Source organism: Trichechus manatus, unplaced genomic scaffold, assembly GCF_000243295.1.
Source record: "Trichechus manatus latirostris isolate Lorelei unplaced genomic scaffold, TriManLat1.0 scaffold00185, whole genome shotgun sequence".
Taxonomy (NCBI): domain Eukaryota; kingdom Metazoa; phylum Chordata; class Mammalia; order Sirenia; family Trichechidae; genus Trichechus; species Trichechus manatus.
The window spans coordinates 4,870,747-4,888,775 of NW_004444121.1; the positions used below are offsets into that span (position 1 = coordinate 4,870,747).

Below are 18,029 nucleotides of genomic sequence, written 5' to 3' on the forward strand. Positions count from 1 at the left end.
GGGATGAGAGGTCAGAGCAGGACACGGGGGGATGAGAGGTCAGAGCAGGACGTGAGGGAGACATGCAGAACACGGGGAGGGACATGCAGACAACGGCTAACAATCTGCGAGCAGTAGGGCCCTCAACCACGGTGTGTCTGGACACGTTGGCACACAGCCCACATCCGCCAGGCCCATTTGCCCAGTGTGCTCAGGCTGCCCGTTCAGCGCACAGCTCCCCTGCCCTTCTCTTAGCCCCCGGAGAGCCCGCACCTTGTCTGGGGGTGTTAACGGGCTGTGGGCAATTCTTCAGTGCAGCTCCACGTGTTCACACACTTGTCTAGAGGCTCAGGTGGGCTCCTCACCTCTCCATGGAGGCACCGACACTCCTGTCTCCTCAGAACACCTCTGCCACGCAGAGTGCGTGGACTCTCCCTGCGACCCCACCCCTCTCCTCCCGGTAGGGCCTTCCTCACCGTGCCGCCACACCGCCCTCGCCAGCCGCTCAGCCCTCACTGTGCAGGCTCTTGCCGCCTCAGGTCTCTGCGGCCCACTGATGCATTTGCTGTGGGGGCTCCAGGTGCGGCTCTGTGCCCGGTGGCCGCCTGCAGGCGTCCTCCATCGGTGTCTCTGACACTCGGGGGCCAAACGCTGGGGTCGGGAGCAGGAGGCCTGCTATGGGCCCCGTGTGCCCCAGGGCTGCCACACCATGTGGGAGCAGCACACCCCTTCATGCCCCAACGGATTCTGAACCCGCCAGCTCCCGATTGCTGTCGCGTGGCTGCCTCGCAGGCCCTCGTCTTTGTCGGCCATGGCCGAGAGGCCTCAAAGTGTAAACGTGGCCGGGATGCCCCGATCTAATCACGTCAATGCCACTCCCCCGCTTCTTTCATCTCCAGGATGCGCCCAGCTTCCCCTGCCCCCCGGGGTGTCCTGCCCTAAGTCTCCCTCCATTCCTGTCTTCCTCCCCAAACTGGGCTTCTCCAGGGCCGGGGCCTGGTTGCCCTGTGGCTCCAAGTTGTGCATGCACACAGCAGGTGCTCAACAAGCACACACTGTCTGTGAGCACCGAGGAAGGGGCCTGGCCGCCATGGATCTCACCGGGTGCTGCTGGAGGGGCGTGGGGGCTCTGTGACTGTGTGGAAGGGTGTCCACTGCTGGCAAGGTAGTCAGTGAGCACAGGGCATGTGTCTCTAGTCTCGTTCTCCGTAGTAACAGCAATGACACACATCGTCTACATACAGGGAGGAGCTGGTGGGGCAAGCATCAGGCACCCGGAGCACGCTCTTGTGGACACACAGGCCCCTCAGAGCCCAGGGCACCCACACAGCTCACCAGGACGGGCGGGGGCGTGGTGTCAGGAGGGAAGGATGGAAGAAAGATCTGGGCACGGAGAGCCTCACAGACTGGTTGAGCGCCGCCTGCCATGCACTCGTGACCTGGGTGGTGGCCCCTGGGATTTTGGTGTGTGGGTGCCAGCCCTCGGGTCCCCATGGGCAGGGAAGGCAGCAGCAGGAGTTCCAGGTGACAGAGGGGACACATACCCACAAACATACATCACAGGTTGTAACAATGACTAAGAAACAGGAGCAGTGGCAGAGAATGGGGAGGGGGCGCCCAGGGCCTGAGCATGAGGAGGAGGTGCCACGGGGGGCCGTCTAGGTGAGGAAGGCACAAAGCCTGACCACCAAGGCTGAGAGGGGGCTAAAGGGTCCCCGTGGCAGGTTTACTGTGCAGATGGCGGTGCCCTCATTTGCAATGGCAGCTGGGCACAGAGGGGCTGGAACGGGGTGACAAGCTCCTCGCCGCAGCACAGCTTCTGTGTTTGGAGACCGGGAGCACAGCCTGCTCCTCCCATTACTAGACAGGACGCCAGAGCAGGCACTCTGACCGTGCGAAGGCCCTGCTGCTGCTCAGCCAGCCACTCTGCCCCACGCAGGACCGCAAAGCCACGCTTCTGCGTGGGCTCTGCTCCTGAACCTCCAAAAGTCTGTTCCACAAGCAGACGACCCCCACCTGCACCAAAGACCCACAGCCTCAGGGCATTACCCACGAGCCTTGACCACGGACGCGCCCAATGGGACAACCTGCACCACAGATGCTTGGGATGGGAAAACGCTCAGGTCGGCCATGACTGAGGAGGGAGCAGACGGAGTCCTCGGCATTCCTGACTCTCACGGGCGTCCCCTCCTCCGTGTCTGAGCTCTGCAGCGCTACACATCCCGCACACTAATGCTGTCACCCACCAGAATGCACCAGAGGGAAGGAAGGTGCCGGGCAGACGGCTCTAGCCTGGGCTGCCAGTGACTATCACCCACGCAAGGAAGGTGGGCACGACCGAGAGGGACCATGGTGCAGAGACGACAGTCCTCCAGCTACCCCCTGCCCACAAGAGCTAGAGCACGGCCACCCAGGAGATACCGGCATTGGCACAGCCGCGGGCTCGTTCCACCCCTGCCCCCTCACCTGCCGCCATGTTCCTCCTTCGTGGTCCCGAACGCCACCGGACGGCCCGTCCGCCCCGGTGGCTCCTGCACCTTCTCACTGGTATCGGGCTCCGGCTCAAGGGAGGCACTGGGGCTGCCCTCGCGGCTGACAGCGCTGCCCCGCCCGGGGCTGTTCTCGGCAGAGGCACGGGGGGACTCAGTGTTCTGCTTCAGGGTCTGCAGCTTGGCCAGCGGGATAATGTCGCAGTTCTGCGGCCGATGCCACACGGTGCGCTGCGTGGTGGCGTTGTAGTAGTAGAAGCGTGACGTGTTGGGGTCGAAGAGCTCCCACCACTGGTTCTCGCTGGTGCGCTTGATGCGGACGCCAGCAGGTGGGTCCCACACACACTCGCCTGTGACCAGGTTGGCATACATGCGCTCCCGGGTGCGTGGCTCGATGATCTCCACCCATTCCAGCCTGGGGAGAAGCAGAGAGCATCAGCAGGAGGGGACACCTGGCAGAGGGCCCTGTGCCCGCGCCCATAGACAGGTCCTCGCATCCAGCTATAAGACCGTTCCCACATCCACCACCTTCAAGAGCAAGAACCTGGGTCACCTTCAAACAAGAAAACAGCCCAAGCCACAGCCCCATAACTGGTTCCTAAGTGGCCAGAACCCCAGGGGAGTGGGTGGCCCTTGGGTCTGTCCCCTGGGCTTTCCTCGTCTGGCCCCAAGGGGAAGGGCGTCACCCCACGCTGCCCAGTCTCCCCCGCCCCCAACTCCATCCAGGTCTGGCTGTCACGGGAGCACTGCTGAGGGTCTGGCTGCAATCCCAGACTGCACCACTGTTGCCCCCCTGCCCTTCACGTGCTCCCACTCCCCCTGACCCTATGCAGAGGTACACCCACCAGCAGCAGCAGCCCCTGCAGGCTCTGGGGCCTCCTTCTGGGCTGGCAGAAGCCTCCAGAAGCCTGTGGGCCTTGGCGTGGGTTCCTTGGACACCCCAAGAAAAAGGCTTCAATGGCAGGGTTAGGGTGGGACCTTCCCCAGTCTGCCTCATAAAGCAAGAGTGGCATGTGGGGGTACAAGGCCGCAGGAGGTGTGTGATGCTGTTCAGACGGATGAGCGCTAGCAGTTCGCACTGAGGGGCGATGGGGAAGGGCGGAGGACCGGGTGGCCATGGGTGACATCTCTATGACACGGCTGTTTGTCAGCGTGACGGCGCATGAAAGGAAGGAGTGGAGGGAGCCCCCAGCCCCACCCTGTCCCCGTCACCGGGGGAGGTGTCAGCTGGCAGGAGAATCTAACTCCTGGGCGGCCACCCTTGGCTCCACCGATTCCTTTCTTCAACCCAAACTCGCCTGTCAGGCGCAGGCCTCAGCCAAGCAGTCCCCCACCCCATCCGCAGCCGCTCCCGCATGTGTCCTGGGGGCGCGGGGCGCGCCACGTGCAGCACCCTCCGACAGGCCCCCCTATGTGGGACGAGACAGAAGTGGAGGCAGCTCGGGAAGCTGTTGACAGACATCTGTGTGTGCGCCCACGGCACCGAAGGCAGGGATGGGCAGCAGAGCCGGAGGGGTACACGTGCCGCACAGGCACTCGGCTGCTCCTCACAAACTTCCCTGGCCTCACTGAGGGTTCCAGGGGTTCTCCTGAAGGCGTGTCACGGAAGCACAGGCACAGACGCACTGGGGGGTGGGGTCGGGGGGAAGGGAGGGGCCCTGCTGGCCACCCACCCTCACTGTGGCCTTGGGGACCAGGATGCCCCACCCTGCGATTCCAGAACATCTACTGGAACTCCGCCCTCACAGCCAGGATCATCCAATCAACAGGCTGGACCGAGTGAAGAACAGCACCCACTCCCTCAAAGCGTTACTCCCCACAGGCAACAGGGGACAGGTGTGGGAGTGTGCAGGGAAGGCTCCAGGTGCCACGTCTGCACAGAGGGTCAAGGGTGCTGCTGCCAGCCCATTTCCACCTCAATGGACGGTGCCTCTTTGATACTTTGATCACACCCTCCTTTATTTATAAATTTTTAACTTTTGTTTGAAACAACTACAGATTTACCAAAGTTTTGAAAATTAGCGCTCGCCCAGCCCTCACATACCACAGGGTGTGACTGCTGTTGGGAAGCTGTGCGCTCTGGGCAGGAGCGGGCCGGGTGATGCTGTGAGCTCAGCCATTGTGTGGGGCACAGGTCTGTCCCCTTACCGACCATGGTCACTTGGCCCCTCGCCCAGTGTCCCCACAGTGACCTCACAGCTTTCTTCCTTCTCTTTGTGCTCAGCACGTGGTTCATGGAGTGACGCTGTCAGGCCACGCAAACCCCGCTTCTCACGGTACTGCCACCTGCTAACGTTACTGGGCACCTGTGAGGCCTCGAGCTCTTTTCTGAAGCTGAGTCAGCCCAGGGGGAAGAGCTCACATACCACGTCCCTCACGTCCCTTGGAACCCAGCCTCAGGACTGCTGGCAGCCCAGGGATGGGGCAGTAGCTGGGAGGGGCAGAGAGACACACTGACAGAAATGAATAACAAATACACCAGGAGACAAATTTCCAGGCAGAAGAACCCAAATATCTCGCGTGGGGGCGCCCACGAGAAGGGGAGCATCACTCCCAGCCCTCAGGTGTAGTCTGCACAGGCCCTTCAGAGCACAGTGAGGGAGGTGGAGAGAAGAGAAAGTACAGTGGGAACCTGGTGACCAGGGCCGACAGCACAAGCCATGGGTCGTGATGTGATGAGAGGGACACGTCACACCCCGGTCTAACACATCAGACAAACCCCAGTCGAGGGGCATCCTACAAAATACTTGACTGGCACGCGTCAAAATCTAGGATCCAAATCCCTAGAAACAGTAAGTCAATCAGTGGTTTCTAGGGGACAGGGCGGGTGGTGGGGGGGTACGTTGAGTGGCTGCTAGCAGATACAGGTTCTTTCTGGGGTGATGAGGATGTTCTAAATTAGACAGTGGTAATGGCTGCATGAAGGAGCCCTGGTGGTGCAGCGGTTAAGTGCTTAGCTGTTAACTGAAAGGTCTGTGGTTTGAACCTACTAGCTGCTCTACTAGAGAAAAACCTGGCCATCCACTCTCATAAAGATTACAGCCATGGAAACCCTATGGGGCAGTTCTACTCTGTCTTACAGGGTCGCTATAGTTGGAATCAACTCAACAACACACAATAATAGTTGCGTATGCTAAAAATCACTGAATTGGACACTTTGTTGTTGTTAGGTGCCATCAAGTCGGCTCTGACTCATAGCAACCCCATGCACAAAAGACCAAAACACTGTCCTGTCCTGTGCCATCCTCACAACTGTTGTCATGTTTGAGCCCACTGTTGCAGCCATCGTGTCAGTCCATCTCGTTGAGGGTCTTCCTCTTTTTTGCTGACCCTCTACTTTACCAAGCATGATGTCCTCTAGGGACTGGGCCCTTTGTATAGTCAATAAAACACAGGTGAACATCTTTCTGGTTTTCTCTGCTTTCAGCCAAGATCCATCTGACATTCAGCAATGATATCCCTTGTTCCAGGTCCTCTTCTGAATCCAGCTTGAATTTCTGGGAGTTCCCTGTCGATATACTGCTGCAGCTGCTTTTGAATGATCTTCAGCAAAATTTTACTTGTGTGTGATATTAATGATATTGTTCGATCATTTCTGCATTCTGTTGGATCACCTTTCTTTGGAATGGGCAGAAATATGGATCTCTTCCAGTTGGTTGGCCAGGTAGCTGTCTTCCAAATTTCTTGGCATAGACGAGTGAGCACTCCCAGCACTGCATCCATTTGTTGAAATACCTCAACTGGTATTCCATCAATTCCTGGAGCCTTGTTTTTCACCAGTGCCTTCAGTGCAGCTTGGACTTCTTCCTTCGTACCATTGGTTCTTGATCATATACTACCTCCTGAAATGGCTGAACATCAACCAATTCTTTTTGGTACAGTGATTCTGTGTATTCCTTTCAACTTTGGATGCTTCCTTTAAAACAGTGAGTTTTAAAACGGTGAATTTTTGGCTTGTGAATTAGATCTCAATAAAGAGCTGTCCACTAGCTAGACAGCAGACAAGAATTATCTTAGGTGAAGGGAAGGACAACACACACTACAGGGGGAAGTCAGCACAACTGGACTAAACCAAAGCTAAGAAGCAACCTGAATACAACCGAACACTTTGAGGGACAGTGTAGCAGGGGCAGGGGTCTGGAGACCATGGTTTCAGGGGACATCCATGTCAATTGGCATAACAAAGTTTATTAAGAAAATGTTCTGCATCCCACTTTGGTGAGTGGCGTTTGGGGTCTTAAAAGCTAGCAAGTGGCCATCTAACATGCATAAACCGGTCCCAACCTACCTGGAGCAAAGGAGAATGAAGAATACCAAAGACACAAGGAAAAGATTAGCCCAAGAGACAGAAAGGGCCCCATAAACCAGAGACTTCACCAGCCTGACACCAGAAGAACTAGATGGTGCCCAGCTACCACCAATGACCGCCCTGACAGGGAACACAACAGAGAGTCCCTGACGGAGCAGGGAGAAAAGTGGGGTGCAGAACTCAGACTTAATGGTTTGATTGAGACTGGAAGGACCCCGGAAGACATGGCCCCCGGACTCTGTTAGCACAAAACTAAAACCACTCCCGAGGCCAACTCTTCATACAAAGATTAGATTGGACTATGGGACATAAAATGATACTCACGAAGAGTGTGCTTCTTAGCTCAAGTATATACATGAGACTAAATGGGCAGCTCCTGTCCGGAGGTGAGATGAGAAGGTAGAGAGGGTCAGGAGCTGGTTGGATGGACATGGGAAATCCAGGGTGGAAAGGAGGAGTGTGCTGTCACAATACAGGGAGACCAATTAGGGTCACATAACAGTGTATGTATAAATTTTTGTATGAGAGACTAACCTGAACTATAAACTTTCACTTAAAGCACAACAATAGGAAAAAAAAAGAGCTGTCAAGGTCATCACAGACCAGGGAAGTGTGAGAACTGCTACAGCCTTGAGGAGCCCAAGGAGATGTGATGACTAACATGACACAGCGTCAGGATGGGATCTTGGGACAGAAAAGGGTCCCAGAGGACACGAGAAAGCCCAAACATGCCCAGCCACAGTTGTTGCTGCCACTTTGATGCACTCATTGGTCGTGACACATGCACCACCCTCTCACGATGTTCAAAAGGGGACGGGCGTGGGGCACACAGCCCTTGTAACTAGCTTCACACCTTTTCCGTAAATCTAAAACTGTTCTAAAATATAAAGCTTATCTTAAAAAGTAAGCAGTCTTTTCACATTTCCAAATGTTAATTTTATACCCGATAAGCTGTATGAAGAAAATCTGCTCAAGTTCCCAGCCAGTGACTGTTCCAGCGCTGCTCTGTCCCTGGCAGGGGACCCACTTCCGCTGAGCACCCGCCAGGCGAGGGAGGCACCAGAGCGGGGCTGCGCCGGGGGCACAGGATGGCAGATGGATCCGGCTTTCAACCTCGGAGGACAGGGTAGGGCAGGGAGTCACCATAAGGAAGTCGGCGAGGGGCACAGCAGAAACTATGCCTGGGGGCCTGGAACACCCCTCCCCACACTAATGAAGGTGAGTACATCACCCCATCACATCACCATTACAACACATCACCCCGTCACTCACCCTGTCATGTCACCATGTCACATCACCCCGTCACTCACCCCATTACATCACTCCGTCACTCACCCCGTCACCCCATCACTCACCCCGTTACCCTGTCACGTCACCCCGTCACTCACCCTGTCACATCACCCCGTCACGTCACCCCATCACTCACCCCATTACATCACTCCGTCACTCACCCCGTCACCCCATCACTCACCCCGTCACTCACCCTGTCACATCACCCCGTCACGTCACCCCATCACTCACCCCATTACATCACTCCGTCACTCACTCCATCACCCTGTCACGTCACCCCATCACGTCATCCCATCACTCACCCTGTCACTCAACCCGACATGTCACCCTGCCACGTCAGGATGCTGACCGCCCCTCGGGGAATCAGGCATCATAACTGCGCTGCAAGTCAGACGTCCATCGTGTGCTGGCAGCTCTGCAAGAGGAGGACGAGGTCCCTGAGGGACAGGACGGCAGGAATCACTGAGGAACAGACCGGAGGGGCCATGGAGAGGTGTGCACCCCCAGGCAGAGCTGAGCAGCTGCTGGAGACCCTCAGTCCCCTGGCAATGCAGACTCTCCCTGAAGTCGGCACTGACCATGGGCGGATGAGGGGTGACACCAGCATCCCACCCCGTGGGTCTGATGACACGCAGACACTGGGGCCACCCTCGGCAGTGCAGTGAGCGTGGACTGCACGACTCAGGGTGGTCACCCTTGGAGCCAGGCCCGTTACCTCCTGCACCCACAGCACTGCAAGAGCTCTCATAACTCATACAGCAAGACCAAGAGGTCCTCCAAGAATGGTCGTTCTGAGCACAGAGACACGCAGAAAGCAACGAATGAACGTTCTAAGCCTAACAGGCAATACCAATTCTTATTTTTGCTCATAATACACTTTGACTGAATTTGAGGATTATAATCCCTCTCCACAAAGAAGAGCCGTTTGTTCCCTTTTCAGTGTACCCTTATGTGCAAGTGGGCAGGACACCAGCTTTTCAAGAAGAATGTCCTGGCCACCTCCTGGGGCACCACGTTATCCAGAGCCCCTCAGGAGGCCCCAGGACAGAGAAGCTCGTAGAACGTGGCACCCAGGGGAGCCCTGCACAGAGAGGAGCGCAGGGGATGGGGTGGTCACAGCAAGGGCTCCAGAGGGCGGAAAAGGACATGCCAGCCTGAAGGGACTGTGGCCGGAGCTGGGCCTCAGCACAGGGACAGGCACGCCCGGTGGCCGCCAGCAGGGTCTCTGTCCCTGTCACCTGTGGCCATGCCCCCAGCCAGCAGTCAGTTCTTAACTCAGCTCCTCACAGCACAGGGCGAGGGTGGACGTGGTGAGGGCAAGAGAAAGCCCTCACTCCCAGCCGGGGAACCACTGCTCTGCACACTCGGTCCCTGGCAGCTATGATGCTTCTAGGCCAGGGATGGCAGGTGCACAGACCAGGCACCAGGTGTGCCTGAGATGCCATGGCATCTGTTGGCCTGGGGACAAGGTTGCAGAGCAGTTTGGGATCGGCCACCACGGGCTCTGCTGCCAGGGGAGAGAGTCAGGACTTTCCTGCAGAAAGCAGGTGTCAGCACTGACAGGATTCGGGCTGTGTTTGGGGAAGTTTATCTGTCAAGAGTGTTTAAAAGGAGAAGAGGAGAAAAAAACAAGACATGTGTCAACAAGGTGGAAGGTGGGGGAACTTCCCACATCTGGGCGAACTGGCAGATGGGGTGCACTGCCTGAGGGGCCCCGGGGCTGCTTACACTGATCCTTAGGAAGACGGCACAGGACAGGACCCCCTCCTCAGCTTTCCCCATGGGGCTGGCACTTGGTATATATTAAAGTCGATGCAAAAGGAATCTCCCAGTCTCTCCTGTTTCCTAGAGATGGTTATCTGCAGCCAATGTTCAAATAACTATTTCTTGAATGAACTTAATGAATGTCAAGTGTGTGCCAGGCAATTTGCCAGGGGCTAGGGACACAAGAGTGAAAAAACACATTTCTAGCCCTCAAGTTTCTTACAACTAGGGTGTCAAGACCATTCAACTGGAAAAGGATGTCTTTTTAACAAATGATCCTGGGACAACTTGATCTCCATGTGTAGAAGAACAAAGTTGGACCCCTACCTCACACCATATACAAAAATTAACTCAAAATGGATCAAAGACCTAAATGTAACAGTTAAAACTATAAAACTCTTAGACAAAAACATAGGACTAATCTTCAAGACCTTAGATTAGCCAATGGCTTCTTAGATACGACACCAAAAGCATAAGCAACCAAAGCAAACAGATACACTGAACTTCATCAAAATTAAAATCTTTTGTGTTACAAAGGACACCATCAAGAAAGCAAAAAGCCAACCCATAGATTGGGAGAAAATATTTGCAAATAATATTCAGAATATTTGCAAATATCTGCAAATCATATTCAAAATAGATAAAGAACTCTTAAAGACAAATAGCCCAATTAAAAAGTTGGCAAAGGGTCTGAAGAGGCCTTTCTTCAAAGAAGATATACAAATGACCAATAAGCACATGAAAAGATGCTTAACTTCACCAGTCATTAGGGAAATGCAAATCAAAACCACAACGAGATACCACTTCACACCCACTAGAATCAAAAAGTCAAATAACAGTGTTGTGGAGGATGTGGAGAAACTGCTGGTGGGAATGGAAAATGGTACAACCACTGTGGTTCTTCCAAAAGTTAAACACAGAACTACCACATGAGCCAAAAAATTCTACTCCTAAGAATATACCCAAGAGAATAAGAAACATATATACCCACACAAAAACTCCTACACAAATGTTCATAGCAGTATTATTCATAAAACTCAAAAGGTGAAAATTACCGCTGTACTCGGCCACTCCACATACCTGTCTCTCCTCCAGGCTGTGGACCTGGAAATCCACCACCAAATCGCCTTAGTCATGACTGGACCCATTCTCTGTGCCCAAGTGACGCTGGCACTCTGACCACAGTCCACACACACCAGTGTCCACAGGAGGGAGGCCAGCCCAGTAGCCCTGGGGAGCTGAGGCCTCAGACTAGGCTCTGCCATGCTGGTGTCTGAACCACAACACGGGCACGATCACAGACAGCGACCCTAGAAACAGTGTCTGAGCCCCCCTCCCTCACAGTGTCACTCTCCCTGGTAGGCAACATCAGACATGGGAGCAAGGCAGATGGGTGGTGGGGGCCCTGAGGGAAACACCAAAGACCATCAAGAAAGAGGACAGAGGATGAAGAGTAGACAAAGAGACAACTTCAACAAGAGCAAAAGTGCAGCAAAGACAAAGAGAGGAGGGGTGGACCCAAGTGGCAGGTGGAGGGACGGGCTTCACTGGGCCAGGAGTCCTGCCGTTCCACAGCCGTGTTCTCCCAACACTGACCTAGTACTTCAATTCACTTCCTGACAAAATCCCAACAGGATGCTTGCTCTGGGAGGAGGAATTACCTGAACAAGCAAACTCTATCACTTAAATAGCAGAGCAGAGAAAAGCCAAGAAATCGTTGAAAAGAAGGAGGGGTGGGGCAGGGACCTGTGAGACCAGACAACCAGACTGAAAGCTGAGGAGCTTCCCGGCTTGGACAGATGGACGGGAGCCCTGCAGACAGGCCTCACACTGGGGGAGGAAAGACAATGCAGATGGGCTGGGATCAATGCTATCCCATGACAGCACCCAGAGAGGAACACCCCCCACTAATAACCTCCTGCGTAGATTTAAGACACACGTGGAAAGGCAAAACCTTAACACTTTTAGAAGAAAATACACGGAGAGCTTCGTGACCTCAGTTTAGGGACGGATTTCTTAAACAAGACAGGAAAGACATGAAACTTATCATAAAGGAAAGACAGAAGACTCCAAAGACAAAGAGAAAATCTGAGCGAGTACAATGCATGCAGTGAGTACAACTGACAAGTGGCTGTGCCCAGAACTCACAGGAGCACAACCAGTTGCCCCCGTATGGCCGGAACACGGGACAAAAAGCATCGCAGAGACTGGCCACTGGCCACGCCAACCACAGCAGGCCCACCATGACAGGCAGCACTGGTCAGACGGCTGTGGGAGTAGGGGGCAGCACCCAGGCAGCTGAAGGCTCACACCTCAGCCTCGCCCCGTAGCAGCAGCAGGCTGCGTGTCCTCTGCAGTGCCGCCTGTCAGTGAGACTCGGAACACAGGCCACGTGTCTGTCGTCTGTCGGTGGGAGTCAGCACGGCTGCAGCATACTCTTCCAGGGACGCTCTGTGCAGCTACAGTACGTGGAGCCATATGGGAGAGCTGGCACACAGGAGAGCTGAGGACATGCTGAGAGAAGCTCTGAGGGGGCTGTCCTACCAGAATTAACATCGCAAAGCCTCTACCTAAGAGGGGCAGGCATGTGCACAGACATGCCCCGAAAAGACCCAGCGACCTACCTACAGAAATCGGGGATAAGACCAGGGGACGGATCAAGGCAAAGGCAGCCTTCTCAATAAAAAGTGCTGGGACAACTGGATGGCCATTTGGAAATTGAAAAAATCAGATCCACACCTGACACCACACACAACGAAAGCCCCAAGTGGATCAGAGGTCTAGATGTAAAAAATGAAACTGCCCCAGTGCTTATGAAAGCATGGTGTTTCTCCATTACTGGGAGAGGGGAAAAGCTCTTCAAAGAGGACTAAGAATCCAGATGCACTAGAAGAAAAGATGGATAAATTAGACTACATAAAAATTTAAAAACTTTTGCAAGGCAAAGACACCATAAGTAAAGTCAAAAGTCTTTTGACTTTTTGCACACATTTAGTGATAATATTCACAAGATAAGTTACAGACACATGGGTAATATCATTAACATACAAATCTGAGCAAGAAAAGACCAAACTACTATAGAAAAATGGGCAAAAGAACAGACCATTCACAAAATGAACTACAAAAGCAGTCCCTGAACACGTGAAGAGATGTCCCAACCCACCTGTCCAAAAAAAAAAAAAAAAAAAAAACCAAACAAAAACCAAACCCACTGCTATAGAGGCGATTCCGACTCATAGCGACCCTATGGGACAGAGTAGAACTGCCCCACAAGGTTTCCAAGGAACACCGGGTGGATTCGAACTGCCGACCTTTTGGTTAGCAGCCCGGCTCTTTAACCACCGCGCCACGAGGACTCTACTACTCCACCTGTAACCAAAGGCAAACCTTTGCTCCACACCAGGTGGCCCTACCCAAGCCAGACCCCCCTCTTGGTGAGGCTGCGGAGGGGACACAACGTGGTAGGACCTATTGGAGGGGATGTGACGACAGCAACAAGGCCCCCCGTGCTCGCCTGCGACCCAGTGATCCCTCCTCAGCATCATCCTGAAGAAGTACCTCCACCAATACAAACACACGCACACGCAAGGCTAGCACTGCAGCGTGACGGTAATGGCAAAATACAGCAAAGAATCTCAGTGTCCAAGCCAGGGCTGACTGAGTTAAGTGCTGGCAGACACACACACACGAGGATGAGGAAGCTGCAGGGAAAACCGAGGAGACCTCTATGCACAGACCATGATCACTGGGAGGCACTGCTCAACAGAAAAAGCAAATGCAAACCAGGCAGGCAGAGGGTGCAGGAACAGAGGAAAACAAAGCTGTAATGCTATGGTAGTGGTGTCAGGCCTTGTCTAACTTTGGGGAGAATGAAAATGACCAGCAGCATCAGCTCAAAGCTGATTCCCATGAGGTGGAGGTTAGACATACCTCCACTCTAATCTTTACCAATTCTGACGCCAGCTGTCCCTACCATGGCACTCTCTACCTTCTCTGCTGGGTTCGGTATTTGTTGCAATGGCTAAACAAAACTCACAGACCATACTCACGTTTATGTAGTTTATTAGGGAAATAACGTGGGATCAGGATTAACTCTAAAGTAACAGGAATGGGATCAATGACAGGAAGCACACGGGCAAGGTCTGGAAGGCTCCCCATAGTGAAGAGCATATCCCTCCCTTCTTTTGTGTAGGACAGTGCGCTCTCTTGCTTATGCACGTTCTTGCTCTCTCTCTCTGTGTACACCCCCTCAGGACAGGCATCCTCTCGGCCCCTGCTCCACTCAGGCAAGTGTCACAGCTCTTTTAGCTCTGCTGACAAGTGCCTGGAGGCACCCCACTCCGCCAGCAAGCCTCCTGCCCAAATGTGCTCACCTCTTTCTTGCTCTGTGGATGGGCAAGACCACTGTACTCTCTCACACTGGTCTCCTGGTTCTGTTGCTGCCATTTCTCTGCTGCTGGATGCTGCCATGCTTGCTGCCACTTCTTGCTGTCTTGTGCTGTCTCCAGCGCTACAGCTCTCTCTCTCCTGGGTCTAGGAGGTTCTCAGTGCAGGGACCCAGGGTCCAAAGGACACACTCCACTCCAGGAAGTTCCTCTTGATGGTAGTGAGGTCCCTCTCAACCTCTGTGGGATGGCTGCTTACATAGGCAAGTGGCTCAACCCTACTGGGGACCTTAGGCACCCTATTTGCATAGTGGAGCCCTGGTGGTGCAGTGGTTAAGAGATATGGCTACTAACCAAAAGGTCGGCAGTTCAAATCCACAAGCTGCTACTTGGAAACCCTATTCAGCAATTCTACTCTGTCCTATAGGGTCGCTATGAGTTGGAAATTGACTCAACAGAAACTAGTATGGGTCATTTGCATAGTAAACTGGCCAATCCCCTTCCAAGCAGCTCCATCTATTTGCATAATGACCGATATTTTGTGCTGGCAGGGACTGGCTTCTTGCCTGGGCAAAAGTAACAAGCTTCTCCAAAGGACTAGGGCAATGTAACAACTCCTCAGAGTCCAGGGGAAAAAAAATCTCCCAAGCTGTTTTCTTTTTTTCACTTTTTCACAGAAAAGGCCACATAAAGGAACTCATTTCACCAGAAAAGCACATCTACATCCATTTGTCATACAAACAGAAAACGGGAGCAGGATATCAGGACACAAGAACCAGGTACCTACAAGGGGTGGGCAGGCGCAGGGTGGATGCCACGGGAGGGAATGACCTTTCTTGGAATAAACCATTTTGTACAGCTTTGACCTCTGGAAGCTAATGGTCTACATATTAAAAAAAAAAAAAAAAAAATAGTGAAGATGGAAGGGAGAGGAAAACAACTCGAACTGAACCCAATTGTATTTCTTTTTTTATTTTGGTTGTTGAGAGTATACACAGCAAAACATAAGCCAATTCTACGGTTCCTACATGCACAATTCAGTGACACTGATTACATTCTTCAAGTTGTGCAACCATTCTCATCCTCCTTTTCTGAGTTGTTCCTCCTCCATTAACAGAAACTCATTGCTCCCTAAGCTTCTTATCTAATCTTACGAGTGGCTGTTGATCCCATATAGACAGACCTTAAAAGAGCATAATGTCCAAGGCAGATAGTTTTTATTATTTTTATTATTAGGTAAGCTAAACTATCATTCAGTTTTAAAGACTTCAGGGGATATTTTGGGTTTAAGGTTTAAAGATTATCTCAGGGCAACAGTTTTAGGGCTTCACTCAGCCTCATGACTCTAGAAAGTCTGGAGTCCATGAGAATTTGAAATTCTGCTCTGCATTTTTCCCCTTTTGATCAGGATTCTTCTATAGAATTACTGATCAAGTTGTTCGGTCATGGTCGCCGGGCACCATCCAGTTTTTCCGGTCTCATGGCAAAAGAGGCAGTTGTTCATGGAGGCAGTTAGCCACACATTCATTTTCTCATCCTATTCCTGTCTCTCCTTCCTCTGTTGCTCCAGGAGAATAGAGACCAATTGCTGTGCCTTAGGTGGCCGCCTGCGAGCTTTTAAGACCCCAGGCACTATGCAACAAACTAGGAGGTAGAATAGAGGCACTAAACACGTTATTAGGCCAATGAACTGGGATGTCTCATGAAACCATGACTCTAAATCTCCAAACCAGGGAACCAAATCCCATGAAGTGTTTGGCTGTACATAAACGGCCTCAGAAGCTACTCCTTTTAAAAAAATTTTTTTTGCTGCTGTTGTCCAACTGTATTTCAATGAACATCATAACCACAATGAAAGGGAAAAGCACTAACCCAAGTAACTCAGGAGCACAGGATTCAAGACCCTGTATGCTCCTTCTTGGGGGAACATGAGCAGACCCTGAGCAAGGCTGTGGAGGGGACACCACGTGGCAGGACCCCCAGAGTGGAAGGGGCAAAGCATTCCGAAACCACCTCAGACATGTCATCAGATGAGCATGTGTGTAAACCTGGTTCCCACCAAGGAAGGAGGCGCATGAACATACGGAAGGGGAGAAGGCAAGAGGACAGCCTGTGGGGTCGCATGTGTGTGCGCGTGCATACAGGCGTACACATTCCGTTCTACTGGCTGAAAGGACCAAGAAGCAAGTACACCCCAAGCGTGTACGAGGTGTGTGGGCGAGCATGCCAGCCCAGCTCTTGCTCTCTAGTATGTGTTCCCTGAAAAGGAAGCAGGGCTCCCAGGGAAATGGCTGATTCCAGGGCTGGATCCAGGCAGTACAAGATGAACTGGAAGCGTCTTTTGTGCCAGAAAGAAAGAAATACTCCAAAGATGACAGGGCCATGACTCAGGGTCCCTGGTGCCAGCTGCAGGCTCTCAAGGACCCGTCTGGGACAATGTGACGGGCCAGTGTGAGCACCAGGACAACCAAGGACAAATGAGCTATAGCCCACTTACAGCAAAAAGCCATGAACGTGAACACGTCCGCGCTGACAGTGGACACACGCATCAAGGGCATAGAGCAGGGCTTTTTTTCTGTTTCTTTTTGTTACTGTAAAAATATATGTAACACAACATTTGGAGGGCAGGGCCACCCCAAAACAGACTGCATCGCATGAAAAACACTGATCATCAAAGCTGATGAGGAGCAAGATGTGTGGGTAACCCACAGATGTGCACGACCCGCAGGCGTGTTCATGACCTGCAGGCGTGTTCGGGACCCACAGGTGTGTGTGCGACCAGCAGGTGTGTGTATGACCTGCAGACGTGTTCGTGACCCACAGACACGTTCGTGACCTGCAAGGGTGTTTGTGACCCACAGACATGTTTGTGACCCACAGGTGTGTTCGTGACCTGCAGGCATGTTCGTGACCCACAGACGTGCTCATGACCTGCAGACGTGTTCGTGATCCACAGGTGCATTCATGACATACACAGCACTGGCAGGTGGCAAGGGGAGCGCAGTGGGGCGCAATGGAGGGATCAGATCACGCTCAGCTGGGAGACTAGAGGTGAGGCCCACACAAGGCCAGGCTGATGCCCGGGCAGGACACACATGGAGGAATACAACTCAGAAACGTTGTGTTACTGTCACCACAGAAAGCCAACATCACAAAAGACAAGGAAGGCGTTGGCAATCTTCCAGGTTACAAAAGGCTAAACAGCCACAGCAGCAAAGGCAATGTCTGACCCTAGGCGGCGCCTGTGTGAGGGCGTCTGTGCAAGGGCCCGCCAACACTGGGCTCACGGAAGGTGACGACAGTCTTGAGGTTGTGCAAGAACCCGTAGAGGAGACTCACTCAGAGGAGCGTGGGTCCGAGGGCCACAGTACGTACTCACCCTCACAGGGCTGAGGGAAGGTCTGCACGTGGAGGGGCAGGTGGGCACCAAACGCCCAGTGGTGGGTGGGCAGGCGTTCGCATGCTCACCGGACCACTCCCATCCTTGCAACTTTTCTGTAAGGTGGGCTTATTTCCCAATAAAAGGCTAAAAATTAGACAAAAGAACAACGGCCACCAGCATTGAGTGCCACAGCCACACAGCAGAGGGCACGGTCGGCAGGGAGTGGGTGGCTCCTGAGCTGGGCGTCCATGAGGGTGCAGAGCCCCCGATTTCAGAAACACCCCTCTCTGAAGAGGGGCACTGCAGCACTGGGACCCCCCGCGCTGTGACAGTATGTCACCAAGGGTACCGCAAGACGGGATTCGTCACTGTGAGACACCCCCCAGACGGGAGTCACCACGCCAAGACACCCCCCAGACGGGAGTCACCAC

General features: G+C 53.3%; 1 protein-coding gene across 1 annotated transcript in view; it reads right to left on the reverse strand.

Moving 5' to 3' along the window:
• The window catches only part of ARHGAP39 (Rho GTPase activating protein 39), a 95,702-nt gene that overhangs the window by 29,581 nt on the left and 48,092 nt on the right, over positions 1–18,029 (reverse strand). The window contains exon 3 of the mRNA XM_012558788.2: positions 2,446–2,883. Within this exon, the coding sequence (XP_012414242.1) occupies positions 2,446–2,883 (438 nt within the window). The remainder of the gene's footprint in view (positions 1–2,445; positions 2,884–18,029) is intronic.